This window comes from Schistocerca gregaria, chromosome 3, assembly GCF_023897955.1.
Source record: "Schistocerca gregaria isolate iqSchGreg1 chromosome 3, iqSchGreg1.2, whole genome shotgun sequence".
Taxonomy (NCBI): Eukaryota; Metazoa; Arthropoda; class Insecta; order Orthoptera; family Acrididae; genus Schistocerca; species Schistocerca gregaria.
This window is the reverse complement of record NC_064922.1, coordinates 402,882,585-402,900,837: the sequence shown is the minus strand read 5'-3', so window position 1 is coordinate 402,900,837 and position 18,253 is coordinate 402,882,585. Positions and strand designations below refer to the sequence as shown.

General features: G+C 37.5%; 1 protein-coding gene across 3 annotated transcripts in view; it reads right to left on the bottom strand.

Moving 5' to 3' along the window:
- LOC126356171 (teneurin-a) overlaps positions 1–18,253 on the bottom strand; it is a 2,471,974-nt gene that overhangs the window by 29,386 nt on the left and 2,424,335 nt on the right. For all 3 annotated transcript variants that reach the window (XM_050006926.1, XM_050006927.1, XM_050006928.1), the window contains 3 exons: positions 17,189–17,448; positions 8,867–9,036; positions 4,699–4,831 (listed from right to left, as the gene is read on the bottom strand). In XM_050006926.1, coding sequence (XP_049862883.1) covers positions 4,699–4,831; positions 8,867–9,036; positions 17,189–17,448 — 563 coding nt within the window. The remainder of the gene's footprint in view (positions 1–4,698; positions 4,832–8,866; positions 9,037–17,188; positions 17,449–18,253) is intronic.

Genomic DNA, 18,253 nt, shown 5'->3' with positions numbered 1-18,253 from the left:
CATCATCTATCATTGACCATGGTGCTACAGATGTAGGCAAAGAAAACTGTGATTCACTTGTTAAAAATCTGGGCCTGTCTGACCATCTATGTCAGATTATAAAAGTAAAAGCTTGTGTAAAAAAAGAATCAAAACTGAATGTATATAAAAGTGGCTACTCTCCATCAGCTTTGCAAGAGTTTTCCTTAAAATTAACACACATAAGTTGGGAAGGAGTATATATAGAAACTAAAGTGAATAGCAAAGTCTCCCATTTTATGTCTGAGTTTAAATTAAAATTTGAAGAAACATTCCCCAGAGCATTAATTCCTAGTGGAACACCCAACAAAAATAAATGGATTACTAAAGGAATTAGAAAATGTGCTCAAACTTGTAAATACCTTAACTCCATTAAAAGGACAATAGCGATCCAGTTTTTTGCACTACTACAAAACCTACAAAAGGATTTACAGGAAGGTACTTAACACTGCAATAAAATCAGCCAACGATAGGTTCATAAATTTAGCCAATAATAAAAGTAAAGCTACATGGGCTGTAGTGAAACAAGAAATGGGAACTGTGAAGCACAGAGGTACAAACACACAAATCAAGAACAAAGAAAACTTAGAAAGTAACCCAAAAGAATTAGCAAATTATGCGAATACCTACTTTAGCAGCATTGCAACGAAGTCACAGAAATTTTTTCCAAAAAGTGCTAATCATCCAATACAGAAGCATATAGCAAACTCAATGGTATTTGCTTCCAACTACTGAGGAGGAAGTATGCAATGTTGTAAGGCAATTAAAGAATAAAAACTCGGTAGGTTTAGATGAAATCCCAATGTGTGTGCTGAAAAAATGCATAAATATTATCAAAGTTCCACTAACAGAAATCATAAATGAATCCTTCAAAACTGGTTGCTTCCCTAATTATATGAAGCATGCCAAAACTTCACCAGTTCACAAGAAAGGTGACGTAGAAAATGTTGAGAACTACAGACTAATAGCCCTACTGTCATGCTTTTCCAAAGTGATAGAAACAATAATGAAAAACAGGCTTATGAGCTATCTAAGTAAATTCAACCTTCTCTGGAATGACCAGCATGGTTTCAGGCCTGGTAAAGGTTCAGAATCTGCAATAGCACAATTTACAAAAAGAGTTTAGAAGCACTAGATGAGAACAGCTATGTAACTGGCCATTTCCTAGACCTGTCTAAGGCCTCTGATACAGTTGACCACCAGAAGCTGTCACATAAGTTAGAGGCACTAGGAATAAGGGGAGTGGTTTTCAAATGGTTTCGTTCAGATCTAGAAAACAGAGTACAGTCAATAGAGATCACACATGTGTCCAGTGGATCAAAGTACATTGAGAAACATATATCTGATCCACACTATATCAATATTGGGGTCCTTCAAGGAAGTGTACTGGGCCCAGTATTGTTTTTGGTGTATATAAATGATTTCCCACAACATATTAGCCATGGAGAGAAGATATTGTTTGCTGGTGACAGCAACATAGTAATCACCAGTAAGACACCAGCACAAATGCTAAGAAATTCTACTGAAGTGCTGAGGGATGTTCACAATTGGTCTCAGGAAAACAAAGTAATTCCCTACATAAAGAATTAAATAGAGTGTGCTTCAGAATTAACAGAAAATGAAGTCCCTTAAATTTAAAACTAGGTAACATCTCCACAGATGATGTACCTACAACAAAATTCTTAGGGTTGCACATTGACAGCCAAATGAAGTGGAATGAACATGATATGAAACTGTCGGCAAAGATACCCACAACATGTTATGCACTTAGAGTCCTTGTATCCTCATGCTGTAATGAATGTTTGAGAACTGTCTACTTTAGTTATGTTCATTCAGTAATCAGTTATGGTATTATTTTCTGGGGAAACAGTGCTCAGAATTTACAGACAGTATTTAAAATGCAAAGTAGAGCAGTAAGAATTATAATGTAAAGCAGCAAGCCCTGTCCACTGCAGAGAATTTTTCAAAATGTTAGAAATTCTAACTGTTCCTTGTGAATTTATATTGCAAATCGCAGTGCACATCAAGAAAAACATAGAAAATTATAGCATAAATAGCAGTTTTAATAACTATAGTGGAAGAACAAGTCACTGTCTTCAGCTGGATGGAAAGAAAAAACATAAGACTCAAAATAGCCTCTTGTGTGAAGGTGTAAAACTATATTATAAACTGCCACAGAAAATAAAAGAAACAGATAACATGTACCACTTTAGGAAAAGTCTTAAATTGTTTTTGCAGGTACACTGCTTTTACACTTTAAGTGAATTCCTTAGTATAAAATGATTGTGAATAACTCTTGTTTCACAATATTTAACTATATGTAACGTTTTGATAAGGATTGTAAATAACTTATATGCCACGATGTTTAACTACTTGTAACAGTAAACTGTATAAATATATGAATATACACCAACTGACAACGTCCATACATTTTAAAATGACCACGGATTGCTAAGTAAATAAATACCATGAGCAGTCTGCCCACAAATGAGTAAATGAGATTGCTTACAAAGAATGTGTGTGATGCATGCTGCAATTTTGCTTTCAGTTTATGGTAGTCTGTTAAAATTTATTAATAACTGAAACTGATGGCTAGAAAAAGCAGCACAAATTACTGCTAGTACTTTCAGTTCATATAACAGTGTGGTATTAAACAAATTATAAAAAATGCTAATCAAGAGATACATGAAAAGGTCCAGTGGAGGGATCAAAGAAGAAGGTCAAACTGTCATTTACATGGGTCATTAGTGAATCAAATAACTACAGCTTCTTACAGTACAACAAATAATTCATGTTCTCGGAGATAAACCCCAGAGACTGTGTTTATTCTTGTTAGACACTGAGAGAGCCTCTTCCTCATTTTCCCTCATTCTCTACACATTGCAAGTAATTTATGTGACCATGTATTGAAATTCAATCCATGTAAACATGACCAAAGGGCAAGTAAAATGAAAATTTCAAGATTTAAAATGCTCTGAATTTATTTTCTGTGAGAAATGAGCACAGGACAAACATCTCTGCATGGTACTTCATTGATATATTCATATTAATGACACTGATGGGTAAACCCAGTACTACAATGTAACTAGAATATTTTCAGACTGAATCTTTCACTCAGCAGCAGTTGTATGCTGTTTTGAAATTTCCTGCCATATTAAAACTGTGTGCTGAAGCTTGATTCAAAGCCCACTACAGCAGACTGGTTTAATCTGTCAGAAAGTATCAAGTAGAATACTAGTCGTATAGTAACGGTTCATGTGTCATTTTACATTCATTCTGCTGCTCATCACAAAGGTATGTCCTACTCTTATAAGATCTGCACTAGTTTTCAGAAGCTAACCTTTACTGTCAAGATTACTCCACAAACCAGAACAGTATATTCTGTATAGGAAAGGAGAACATCCTGCATTGGATATGTGCTTGAGTCAAAGATAATTGCGGTGCGTAATAGTCAGTGTAATTTCCCATCATATTTGTACTTTGGCAAGGAGTAGATCTCTCATCTCTTGATAAAGCTGACAATGTAATCCCAGGAAGACACTCGTCTGACCCTATTTTAAAGAGTAGACTTCTCAGATACTTTCGAGCAGATGAGACACAGTATCAGCAGCATTGACTGTGATGAAAAGTGGCTCTTCAAAGCTCCAATACTGGTTCCAAGACAAGGGAATGTTCACTTCACCTTAGTACCTGGGCACCTACGAGTAACCACTCCACTATGGGACTGATAACTCAATTTAACTTTGCAAGGAACTCCCAATATGTCTGTAACACACTTGTCGACAGAGGTTTTCTGACAAACTATGCATCAGTTCTTCAGAGTAATTGGTCAGTATAATACACATCCATAAATGTCCTGCTCATAGCAGTTCAGAAACATGTCTGTTTGCTGGGGATGATAAACATACAGAATGGACAAAGGGTGAATATGATAATGTGCTCTTCACAAATGAAGAGAGACCAGCTTGGTAGCTGTGGACTCCTACTGTGAAGAGACATTTATACATTATATTGGTGAGTCCAGGGAGTTTCACACCTTTGTTGTGCCTGAAAACCATTGGCCACAAGAATGAATACATAACACTAGTCAGAGTTGGGGAAAATGATAAGTATGTAGCTGTCAGAGTTGTGGTGATATCAAAACTTGTTTGAGATGGTACGGGGCTGTTTTTCCTTTTTTCTCTCGGTTAGTTTCTGTGTAAGTATTACAGACAATAGCATGATTCCTACATTGGTGGTGACTGTTTGGAATTAGATGTTTTCCGCATCAGCATGAAGATGATTGGTCTGCATTTGAAAGAAAATATGGGAAATCCACGGAAATTTCTTGCATGAAGTTATAAGGTGCACCCCTTCAAAACACTCTAGAATTAATTAGACTGCCAGTTGTGTGGAAAACACTAAAAAAATGTGGTAGCAACTGTTCATTGTAATTCAAAAATAATAGAGACAAACTTTGTCATCATTGTATTAGCATGCAGTGGAACATATTTAACAGACTGCACACTGCAATGGCAATGCCCTACTTGAATAACAGCTTCAAAATGGATAGTTCATATATCTAAAGTCTTTTCACCACATACAAGTAAAGAACCACTAGCAACTTCTCTGATTCTTACATTTTCAGGCAAATTTCATTATGGGAAAATATGAAGATATAATATGTTTTTAAGTACTTACCATATTAAGTTCATTGTAAGTGAACTGTGTAACACCATCCTTTGGAGAACTTATTTCTGAGAGCAAACCATGACTTTCATAGCTGTATTTTTCACTTTGTACGCCCCACTGCCAGCTGTCAACCCTGTTGAATCTGTAAAATTAAACACATGAAACAAATATACTGTTGCTAAAATTGTTTTGACAAAACTGCTAGTGTAAATTTGAGCAAATGGACTCACCCGTCCCATGTCACTGGTGTGCGCACAATCTAGGGGAACACAGTCACTTGTGAGTGAGCAGTTTAAGGTATCTGTGTCACAATGATTTCGATACAGGAACAATGGTGTTGGATCATGATTGAATGTGCCAGAGGTCATACAGCTCAACAGTGTCAACAAGGTCTTCAAGATGCGTGCGAGGAATCGGCATTGCTGTATAGAACAGTGGCATGTTGGGTAAAAGCCTTCAACCAAGGTCGGCAAACTGTGGCAGACATGCGTTAGGCAGGTCGTCATGGCGTCTCTGAAGAAGACGCGCACGCTGTTGCCATGTTAGTGGACAGTGATTGACACCATATGATTCATGAGCTCACCCATGAAACTGGATTAGCGCAAACAACTGTGCTTCGCATTCTGACGGAATGCCTGGGCATGCGAAAAATTGCATCATGGTGGGTTCCACATGACTCAACAGAAATGCAGAAATGGATGCATTACGATGCTGCTCACATGCACTTGGAGTGCTACGAGCATGAAGGAGAGGCTTTCTTACACCGTATCGTAACACTGGGTGAGTCATGGGCCACATAGTATGAGCCAAAATTGAAATGCCAATCCAATGAATGGCGTCATTATGGGTCGCCATGAAAGTCAGAAGTATGTCAGAGACCCAGTATGGTGAAATTTATGGTGATTCTCATGTACAACTGTGATGGTGTTATCCTAATGCATTACATTACTCCACAGCAAACCGTCAATGCATAGAATTACTGTTCATTTTTGGAGCATCATTTGCGAGCAGCTTTGTGAAAGAAGCGGCGACACTTTCTGCGCAACCCACCCATCATTTTGCACGACAATGCGTGGGTCCATACAGTGCAAGCTGTGGCTGCTCTGCTTGGTCAATGGGACTGGGAAGTACTGTACCATCCACCATACTCCTCGGAATTACGTTCTTTGATTCCGAAGATGAAGGAACCACTTTATGGCATTCGCTTCAGAACTGTTCCAGAGATTCGACAGGCAGTAGACCACTCCATTTGCACCATCAACAGAAGAGGCTTTGCTAATGGTATACTATGCCTTCCCCATTATTGGCAATGCGTTCTACACAACGCAGTTAACTACTTTGAAGGACAGTAACAGGTGTAAACATGTAACTCTTTTGTATTGGTTGTGAATAAATAGTTGCCACTATTTAAGTTTCAACCCTTGTATATTTTATTAATTTTATGACAATTTTTCAGTTTAAGTTGGCAAAAATTCCAAAGATGATAATATTAGTCAAAAGTATTTTATAAAAATTTTATTCTGAATGAAGATTCACAATTTGTAAATGACAGTGGAAGCACAAAACCAGTGAAAGCCTTGTTATATAAAATGAATGTAAGTGAAGGAAAGTGTGTGAAACTTCCTGGAACATTGAAATGTTAGACTGGGACTCAAACTCAGAACCTTTGCCTTTTGTGTGCAAGTGCTCCACCAACTGAGCTACTTGACCACGATTCATGACCCATCCTCACATCTTTATTTCTGCCACTATCTCATCCATTCTGCAGGAGAACTTCTGTTAAGCTTGGAAGGTAGGAGATGAGGCACTGGGAAAAGTAAAGCTGTGAGGACGAGTCATGAGTCATGCTTGGGCAGCTCAGCTGGTAGAGTGCTTGCCTGTGAAAGATTAAGGTGCTGGGTTTGAGTCCAGTTTTTATCTGCCAGGAAGTTTCATACCAGTACAGCACAGAGCAGCATCTTGATGCAGCCGGAACTTGATAAGTAGTTGAAGCCCCCTGCAGAAATATAGAGCCACGCTGCCTCTATAGCCATCCATAACTGCAAAAGAGTTGCTGGTGTAGGATTTTGTGCACAAACTGACCTCTCAAAAGCTCCACAAATGTTAGGTGGGATTTGTGTTGAATGATCTGGGTGGTTAAATCATTCACTCAAATTGTCGAGAGCATTCTTCAAACTAACTGCAAACAATTGGGGCCTGGAGATATGGTGCATTGTCATCCATAAAAATTCCATCATTCTTTGAAAACTTTAAGTTCACAAATGGCTGCAAATGGTCTCCAAGTAGTCAAACATAACAATTTCAAGTGGTTCAGTTGGACCAGAGTACCCAGTCCATTCCGTGTAAACACAGCCCACACCATTACAGAGCCACCACTAGCTTTCATAGTGTCTTGCTGACAAGTTGGGTTCATAGCTTTTTTGGGGTCTGTGCCACACTCAAAACCCTATCATCAGATCTTACCAAACAAAATCAGGACTCATCTCATCATGCCACAGTCTTCCAGTCATCTAGAGTCCAACCAATATGGTCATGAGCTCAGGAGAGGTGTTATAGGCAATGTCATGCTGTTAGCATGCGCACTTGTGTCAGTCATCTGCTGCCACAGCCCATTAATGCCAAATCTCGTCACACTGTCGTAAAAGAAATGTTTGTTGTATGTCACACATTGATTTCTGCAGTTATTTCATGCAGTGTTGCTTGTCTGTTAGCACTGAGAACTCCACACAAACACTGCTGCTCTTGGTCTTTAACTGAAGGCCATGTGCCACTGCGTTGTTTGCGGTGAGAGGTAATGCTTGAAATTTGGCATTCCCAGCACAGAATATTGAATTCCCTTATGATTTCCAAAATGGAATGTCCCATGTGTGTAACTCCATGTTCAAAGTCTGTTAATTCCTGTAATGTGGCCACAATCACTCAAGAGAAATGACAGATCCGTCAATGTAGTGCCCTTTTATTCCTTGTGTATATGATACTACTGCCATCTGTGTATGTGCACATCACTATCCCACAACTGTAGACACCTCATTGTATTCCCTAATGGTATTTTTGGTTAATGAGAAAAGTGAACAGCATAATTCACAAATGCAATACTATACCTAAACATAATTTCCATATAGATTACACGTCCCTGTCTAGGGTTCAAAATAAAGTTTTATATTTTAGTGCAAAAGTCTAGCAGAAAACAAAGCTGGAAATACCCGAAATTCAAATACGAAGTAAAGAGTACCTTATTGGCCACTCCTACAATAATTTATCAGAAAATCTATAACTAGAAATGTAAATTCTGGTTCACACTATTGTTTATATTAAACATGTTTTTAAATTTTTCAGTACACACAGAGCCATAGCTATCTCTGAAATCAGTAGAGTTACATAAAGCCTTAGTATGAACTAGTAGCTTAAAGAAGCAGCTAAATAGTGGAAAAGCAGTGACACTGGATCCTTTCAAAGTAGCTGCCTTCTTGCTTTGTTTTTCAAAATAGCAATACTTAATCTATAGATAATTCCCATAATTTTTACTATGAGCTAATTAGCAGAAATAGCCTGCAGCACTTGTATCTACCTGTTAATGAGTATTATGACTTGTTCCATATAGGTATATTTATGGGATCAACAGAATATGTATGTGAGGGGATGAAAAAGAATGATGATGTCAATACGTGTTATAATTTGAATAAAAAGATAGAATCTTTCAGTGCTTTTTTAAAAATGAATCCTTGTTTAAATATGAGACCTGTAGCAGTAATTAGAATCAGTGATGCTATTTTCAATCAAAATCAAAATAAGCAGTATTATTTCTTATCACACTTTCTTTTCCACTCTAGAATGAGAGTTGTAAAACTTGTCAGTATTTGTCACTCCTGGAAGTCTGACAATATGTTTACATTCAAAGTTCCTCATAAGCTTTCACAGATGTTAAATAGTTTACATTTGATAGTCTGACTTCTCAACTGAGAGCAAGGTTTAAAATTTGGCTATCATAAACTTGAATGTATGTGAAGTTATAGCCCTCTTCTTGAACACAGTTGCTACCATTATGTAAAATGCATAATAATTTGGTGATATAACACAATCCATTGTATGCAAATCACAATAGTGAACATATTGGCAGTGTAAAGAATACTGCAATAATGTGCTTTAGTATAAAAAAATATTAAAATGTTGTTCTTACCTGTCATAAGAGACATTTACAGGTTGTCCTCCAGTTGCAGGAACCCACGACTGAGGCAAGCCAGCCTGATCAAATGATATTGTAAGGAGAGGCTGTCTTTCACGGTCATAAAATGTCTCCTGTCCAGTTACTTGGTTAAATTCAATACCAATAACTCTTGAACTGTTCACCTATAATCAGTAATGTTATGTATGACTTGTCTTTTTTGTTATTCAAACATAATATCTATATTATGAGATTTTCAAAAAATCTCTCAAAACATTTTTCACAGAAAATTACTACTCAGCATAAATAATTCTATGTGCACTACATTCTAAGAAAAATTGCAAAGCATTACTGATACAGAAAGGGACACCTAACTTTACACACACACACACACACACACACACACACACACACACACACACACACACACACACACACATATAAATGATATAAATAATATTGTAAAGTAACATCATACAGACATAGAATAACTATACTAATATATAAAGGCAAGATGTCGCTTAACATTGCTTCAAAAAATTCTTGACCACTTTACCTCAAATTTTTACACAATGCTTTAATAAATATTCGGATGGACATACACTATATACATTTAATGTACATATAGAGGGTGTTCATTTTAACTGAAGACATTGAAATATTTCAAAAAGTACACATCGAATCAAAAATGTTTTAATTCCGATCTGTTTGTCTCTGAGGGGGACATCCAATGATACCACACTCGGCACACCACCCTATCCCTTGCGTGAGTGGCAGGAGGCAACTTCGTAATCTTCAATGGGCACCCCTGTTTTTTATTGCAGATTATGACTACAGCAAAATCTACATGGATTTTATCTTAAGCATTTTCTTTGTTTCACCACAGATGGTGCTATAATTGGGGGAACAGAAATGGGCACACAATCATAATTTGTGATATGCTATTCAGTGGCCCTCGAATGTCCAATGGCACGTGGGCCCCCACATCCATGCTATGAGACATAACAGGCCGGTATTTCGTAAATTCTGATTGGAAATCCCATTTACAGTGTTGCATTCCTCTGACGTTTTGAACAGGGGTCTACTCAATGTGCCACTGTGGCCATGTAACAAACTATAACATATCATAACAGGCAGTACACTGATACTGGAAGCTCATGTATCATGCTGACTTAGAACATATAGCAACTACAAACATTATAATGCTTTTGCACTGTTTATTGCCTGCACACCTACCTATCATTTGGAGAACAAGTGGATGATGAATGTTGCAACTACAGAAGAAAAAACTGAAATTATCCTGATTTACAGAGAATGTAGGAGAAATGTTGAGGCTGCTCTTGCCTTGTATGCCTAGTGTTTTGCAGAAAAAGCTGTCTCTCATTCATTCTTTTACAAACACCTTAATGTCTGAAGGCAGTGTACACACCGGCAGAAGAAAATGAAGTAAATGTGTTTAACTTCATGGCTACGATTTCCATAACCAGGTAGTGTTTTGTGAATGAGCAAATCAACAAATGCAAAAGGCCCCCATGTTCTCTGCCAAGATGTCCTGGATCAATTAACATATGTTGTGGATCATGGGGAACAAACTCATTGGTCCATATTTTATTGACAGCACATTGAACGGATGCCATTATCGAATATTTTTGGGACAGGGACTAAGGTACGACTGCAGGATGTTGCCCTGGATGTTCGACAACATATGTGGTTTCAGCATGACAGTTGCCCAGCACATTACATTAGACCATGTGTACACTGGCAGAGTTAGCCCTATTAATTAATAACTAAATAAATCTGTGCTACAAAAATGTGTGGTTCCATTGTCTTTCTTGTAGTCTGAGTTAACTATGAAAATAAAAATTGCTTACACAACGATGCGCTGTTTTGTTTTCTTCCCAGCAGAAAATGGAAAAGTTGTACTTACAACTTATCAGTGTACGTTTAGAGTACTGCTACAGAATATAAATCATCCAAAACTGTCACTGAAGCTACTATCCAGCACCTGAAGAGGTCTCTCTCATACCCCATATACCAGTGATCCCAAATGAGATACTCATTCATTCTAAGCAAGTTTTCATTGGCAATAACAATAAACTAGTTTCAGGGTCAGAGAGAGAGAGAGAGAGAGAGAGAGAGAGAGAGAGAGAGAGAGAGAGAGAGAGAGAGAGAGAGAGAGAGAGAGAGAGAGAGGGGGGGGGGGGAAGAGGAGGTGGATAAGAAGGTGGGAGGAAATGGACATTTGGACATAGAGAGGGGGAAGAAGGAGAGGGACAGATGGAGGGGGGACGAGGAGATGGAGAAGAGGGGAGGAGGTGATGGATGGACAGTGGGGAGGGGAGGGGGAGGAGATGGATGGAGAGGAGAGGCAGGAAGGAGGCGGGGAAAGAGGAGATGGATAGAGACAGAGTAGGTGGAGATTAGGACATACATCCAATTCCCATACATATGTAGCAGTTGTGAAGCATTAACACATTCAGTAGTTATTGTTTATAATCAAGATTTGCTCAATAATTGTTAGTGAACAATGTATATTTAACAAATGGGATAGCTCCTGTATAGGTTTGCAGATTTGCACTTCTCCCAGCAATAATTTTGTTAAGCTGTGTTTACTTTTTGAGCTTTCCATGCAAGTGAAGAAGTAGCACACCATTTATTTATTTTGAAATACCTAAGCTCTATGCAGCGAATGCAGCTAAGCCACATGAAAACAAGTTGTAAGCAACTGGGTTGCAGTGCACTTTAAAACACAGGCATGGGTGTCTCAGAAGGGGGTGTGGGGAATGGAGACAATGGCTGGCAATACTGTACGTGTACATGGGGCTGGGTGTACAAACACCCCACATGGGCCACCTGGGAATGGAGGGAGGGGAGGAGGGGGGGGGGGGCTGGAGGGGGAAAGACTGGGAGCAAGGTGAGCAGCTTTTTCTTTGACACATAGACGAAACAACACTGCCTCATCACACTGCAATGACTGGACCTGCAAAGGCAAGCTACAAAATCACATCAAGACACTGGTGGCTCCTACCATGGTATGACTGATGAAGTAGTTTATGGCTACAATGTGTGACAGCAACACTCTTTGTTCAATCAATAGCAGCTGACAATGGCAACACAGCAGCTCTGACTGTGATTTTTGTAGGTCGTCCTTGGTGATAAGGTGAATGCTGGAACTGTTCCTTTTAAACCTCTCGAAACAAATTACTAATTAGGAAATATGAAATAAAGCATCCCTTTACCACAACAAACAAATAAAGTGCAGAAACAGTATAACATAGCTAGTACCCTAGCCAGTTCACCTTTAGTGAAGTAACTATTACGTGTTTATTGTGTTTGTTATTTTAGCATGTGCTATAGAGAATTCTGAGGCAGCAAATGACTATGTGTAATAATGAATCAGGTAATTTCCCTGTTCTCTGATCCCATGAATTTATGCAAGTTTGGAGAAAAATTAGAAATCAAGAGGCTAGGTAGGTCGACTCCTACTTTAACATCAATTCAGTAGAAAATTGAACTCTGCAGTGTACAGCAAGCATTAATGTCTGTGTGGCTGTGATTTGGAAAACACTGTATTTTATTTCCCTTCTTTATTATTTGGAGGACAGCTTGTGTCGACAATCAACACCCCCATGACTAAATTAGGAAACACGAGCTTTCTTTGGGCCACGTGAATAAGGTTTCAAATCTGAAAAGTTTAGTCAGCATAAATATAGCTGCTCAATTAGAATGCAGGTACAGAAATATGTGGCATTACACCACCAAAAGGTTACCAATAATAGGTACATACTAAATCTAATTATTAACTGTACTCATTTCTGTAATGCATTGGAACTTGTCCTCAGGTGACATGATAAGGCTGAAATGTCCTCCAAATCTTGGCATTTTTCATACATTAATCACATTCAGTATTAAAAATCACATTTAGAAAAAGCAACAGCTTTCATAGGCACCTCTAAATCGTCCAGAATGAAATCTCCTAATGCACACTTCAAGTTCGCAAAGAGGAAAGTAGGAAGTAAATTAAAGGAGCAGAGTTTTAGGCTGTAATGGCTGACAAAACCACTGATGCTGAAAAAACCAGTGATGCAGCCTGTGTTTTCCAGATGGTTTTAGTGAATAGATACATCATTAATGGAAGACCAGTTGAAAGATTTACAGAAGCCATAGCAACGGAAAAGCATAGTGCTCAGTCTTTGGCAACATACATCAGGGAACAGACAAATCACAATTAGAAGAACTGTCTACACAAACTAAAACACAAACATCTGATGGTGCAGCAATCATGAGTGGTTCGATCCCAGGGTGCAGGCTCTTGTTACGGAAAAGTTTTACGATTTTGCTTCATACATCCATTATTATTCCCACCAGTTGAATCTAATTATGCTTAAAGCCACTTTCATTAATAAAAACATATAAATATTTTTCACCAAACTTCTGGGACTTTGCAGCTCCTTTTCAGCATTTCCACAAAGAACATCAATTCTTGATAAAGCAGTACGAAAAGAGCTGCCATGTTCAGTGCTGACTTGTTTCAATTAACAGTCAAAGAGTATCAATACTGTTTTTGAATATAGGGATGATATTATGAAGTGCATGAATAGTATAGCCAATGGGGAAAAAAATGTGTCATAAAAATATCATGTGACAAGCCTGCAGTTTAGTAATGATTTTGAAGGGTGAATGGTTCATGTTTTTGCTCTTGATTTTTAATAAAATTATGATTCATGTTAATATTTATATATACAGCTATAGAAGAGGGATAATCACCCACATTATGCACAAAATCAGCTGACAGGTTTCAAGCATAAAATTACAAATATTAGAGAAGGTGTGATTCAAAACTCAACAGATTTAGGTAAGTGTCATAAAAGGAGGAGAACTAAAGGTCTAGGAATGATGTGTAATCTACTGCAGGACACAAAAGAAATATGTTATGATGTAAGTTATGAGGTGAAATAAACATTCAGATTCAGTTGACACATAGTTTCAGCCTCTCTCTTTCTCCGAAAGAAATTTTCCACTTACTCTTACTGCTTTCAGAAACTTCTTTCAAAACTGTTATTGAATGTCTTTCTTTTTTGGACGCAAAGAAATTTCAAACAGAACTCTCTGTTATTTATGGAAGAGAGGAGTACACAAGTACGTATGGAGCTTCTGGCTTGTCAGATTACATAATGGATAATGAACTTTGTGACACATTGAGCAAATTTCTGAAACTCATGCAAGTGATAATTACAATTACAATGACATCAAATGCAGAACATTCCTGAAATGTGTAAACATTTCTGAAATGCGTCAAAACCTTCATATGGAATACTATGGACCAAGAAAGGCAAACAGCACTTGCAATGTTCTCTACTGAATGGTACCATGCTTAACCCTCCCGTTACCAAGCTTTTCCACACCTCTATTTTACCAAGGGGGTATTTGGACTACCCCAAAAGAGTTTTGAGTTTTATTGTAATATTTGTTCTCAGATTTCATTATTTCCATTGAATGAGTTTATTTAGTATTGAAAAACAGCTTTTCAGGTTATTAGAAGCATTTAATCAGATCACAGATACAAAGTAAAAAAAAAATTTTCTTTCACTAGATTCAATACTCAATGAACAGAAAATTAATAATATATGTACCTCAACAATCACTGCAATAAAATAACACAAGACTTTTTTTCAATTTTTCAGTCAAGTACATTTTTGCACTGCATGCACATCACAGTAACAGTTTCTTCTCTGTGTATATTACAAACAGATTTCTTGCACGTTACACAACAGAATCTTGTTTTCCGATCTTCGTTTCTCTTGCAATCTTGACTTCGTTGTGGCGTTGGTAACTAGGAACACTTGGTCTGGATCACTGCTGTAGGAATTGCAATACCACAAGCTTTCAGTGCATATTGTACATCTTTATGAAGACCGTTGATATTTTTGGCTCTTCATTCCAAGTTGCCTATGCTGAGTCCAAATGCCAGTTCAGTCGTGAAGAATTACGTCAGCTTCAGTTATTCTTCTGCCATTCAGGAAATCTTTGAGTGTACAGAATATATGCATTGAGTGCTGCAATATCTATTATTTCCATGAAGATTCTTAGTGATCACTGCCTCATTCCTCTAACACAACTGTATTCTCTTGTCATTTTGTCCCCGTTATCTACAGCACCTTTGGTTTTGTTGTAGTGCAGTATGATTTCAGGTTTGTGTTCACTTTCTTCACCACTCACTTGTCTCTCATTATGCTGAGTAGAGAGTAGTATTACTGCCTTTGCCTTCCTTGGAACATAGGAAACTAGGTTCAAGTTATTTGTAAAACCAAACATTGAAGAATGAACTTCTCTCTTTCTGTTTGGCAAGAAGTCGTTTCGAATATCTTTCTTATTGGAATGCAAGGTACCAACCAATGTTGTGTTTCATTTTTGTAGTTCAGCAGCCAATGGTTCACCATTCCTGTGTAAATTTGGATCCATAATAAGTAAGATGTCTTCACATCAGAACAAACCCAAATTTTAATGCCATAGTAGCCAGGCTTGCTCTTCATACAGACCCTAAAAGGGCAGTTTCCTCGATACATTGCTAATCGTTCATCAATAGTCACATATACGTAAGGATAGCAGTTCTTGCACAAGTTAGACTGAAATTTGTCAAACCCTACCCTGATGGCTTGTAGCTTGTCCTCGGTTTCTTCAATTCTTTGTACTCTTGTGTCTCTGTTGTCAAATCGCAAGAATTTCAGTATAGACAAAAATTGCTTTCTTGACATGGCGGCAGAAATGCCGAAAGTCAACATTACCTCCCCACACATCGGAAGCACTTGTGCGATGTCCATGAGTTCGACCATTTGACCACCTCCTATTAGAATTGCTAATACAACGTACACTTCAGCTGCATTTATATCTCTCCATGTCATTTTGTTCGAAGAATGAGCGGCATTCCACAAAGAAATTACTCGTTTCGCTTCGCTGTTCATTTCTTCTACAATGATGCTCACGATTTCCGGTGAGATAAATAATAAAAATGACTCTGTTATTGTTTTGATTGTTTTTCCATCATTCACTGGGTCAGTTGTTATGTTCAGAATGTTACAACTTCGATTCTGCCCAACTTTTGGTGGCTCACTAGAATATTGTAGTCGACTTCTAGAAACAAACAAATGTCCAGTGTCTTTGTCTTTGTCTTCTTCTTCTTCTTCTTCTTCTTCTTCTTCTTCTTCTACTTGTTCACGCCACACCATACAGGCATGAAGTGCGTCTACACTATGCAATTTTACAACATATTTTCATTCATTAAAGATTCTAATTTTGGACAAAGATGGGAAATGAAACAGGTCATGGCCTAGTCAAAGGAACCATCCTTGCATTTGCCTAAAGAATATCAACATGTGTAGCTGAAGGATATATTGTGGAGAAAAGTCTGAAATTTATATTTACCCAGCAGTGGATACCAAATGATTGATGAAGATGATCAAGATTGTAATAAGAGGTGAGTTTTGTCACCAGAACAGTAGATCTTATATGAAAGCTATTACACTTACATAAACATTGTTAAGGAAATTCATGAGTGGCACAAAAACAGCAATTCAAGAAAACAACTGATGGTCAGGGTTCACAGCTGTTAGAATTTTTTAAATGACATAATATTTGCCATTAACTGTAGAGATCATTATTTCACAACTGCAGTTTTGGCATTTGAGGCATTTTCGAATGGTACTGCAAAAGACTTTGCTTCAGTGCATCAACCTTTAAAATCCTCCAACACATAGACATGTCACTGTTATTGACCTTAGTTCATAAGTAAACAGTATCTTAGAACATTCATTGGTAGCAATTTACATAAATGATGTTAACATTGTGAAAAGGCTTATTTTTGAGAAATTACATGAATACATGTCGGAAGATTTTAGAGTCTGACATGTGCTGAAGATAAATCTTCTGCAGTACCACTTAAAAATGTCCCAAATACTGAAATTGCTATTGTGAAATAAATAATCTCTATAGCCAATGCCAAATATGATATGCTTTAAAGAATTCAAGAGGATACAACCAGTAATTGTGTGGAGGAAGAATTCATAAGTAGATAGTTACATGAAGAGTATTGAAGAGTATACATTAAATAAATGTTTAGTTTCAAAAATGTGACTGGATGTTTTTGTTTTGCCATTTAATCATGGAGCTTATCCAGGGTGAAGCACTGCAAAAGAATTTCCATGGTTGGAAATTCATCATTACATACACTATTTTATAACTCTCTTCACTCCTTCATTGCAAAATAAATGGTCCATAAGCCTAACATTGAAAAAAGTGTGTAAAACAAAGCTAATTAAATACATCAGCCATATTTCTTACCCATAGCTCCTGCAAGAGTGTCTGATGGGGAGCACTAACATCGCCAACTAAGCTGTAGCTCCAAGCCATGCTGTTAGTGAGACCATCACCAAGTGACAACGTCTGTCTACTCCATAGTGGTAGCATTTCTGCCTCAGTTGGTAGAGATAATTCAAGGAGTGGATGTCTTGCAAGAGCAGAGCTCTCCATCCAGCCACCCCAGGCCCAACGAACAATAAACGATCCATTGCGGAAGCTTACGGCTTCACTGGTTGAAACTCCTAGAACAAATAAGAGGCTGTAATTAAAATGATGTCCATGGCAATAATAGAAGTAATAACAATAAAAAGTAAAACTAACTATTTTAATTTGTGTGCTTGTCTGTTTGAGGTCTTTGCCTTTGGAAACCAATTTGGTTCCAGTACAAAGCTTATAGCAGCACTGCACTGAAAGCTGTCACAGTCAGTAACACAGTGGATATTGTGCTGTTTTTGTGCAACGTGCAAAGAAGTCAATGTTTTTAATGAAGTGCAAATTGAAGACTTAACTATGCAATGCCAGTTTAAGGTGGGCAAAAGCTCAAAAATATATTGGGATAAATAAAAATATGCAAAAAGTTGGCTGGTTGCTTTATTTCTTTAAACTAATATAAACCCAGCCATGGAGCTCAACAACTAGCAAAATGGATAAAATTTATAACTAAATATTTTTCTAAGTAGCATCCCATTTCCTGTTCTCAAGTGCAAATATACTGTGAAACTCTTTTGTTTGAACTACTGTGTTTAGGTATTTATTGATTGTAGTACATCATTTGGGATATATAAACATATTTTCAAAGAATGTAAATAAAATAGAAAGAAACTTCCACATGGGAAAAATATATTAAAAACAAAGATTTCAAGACTTACCAAGCGGGAAAACGCCGGCAGACAGGCACAAGAACAAAACACACAAACACACACAGAGAATTACTAGCTTTCGCAACCGATGGTTGCTTCTTCAGGAAGGAGAGGGAAAGACGAAAGGTTGCGAAAGCTAGTAATTCTGTGTGTGTGTTTGTGTGTTTTGTTCTTGTGCCTGTCTGCC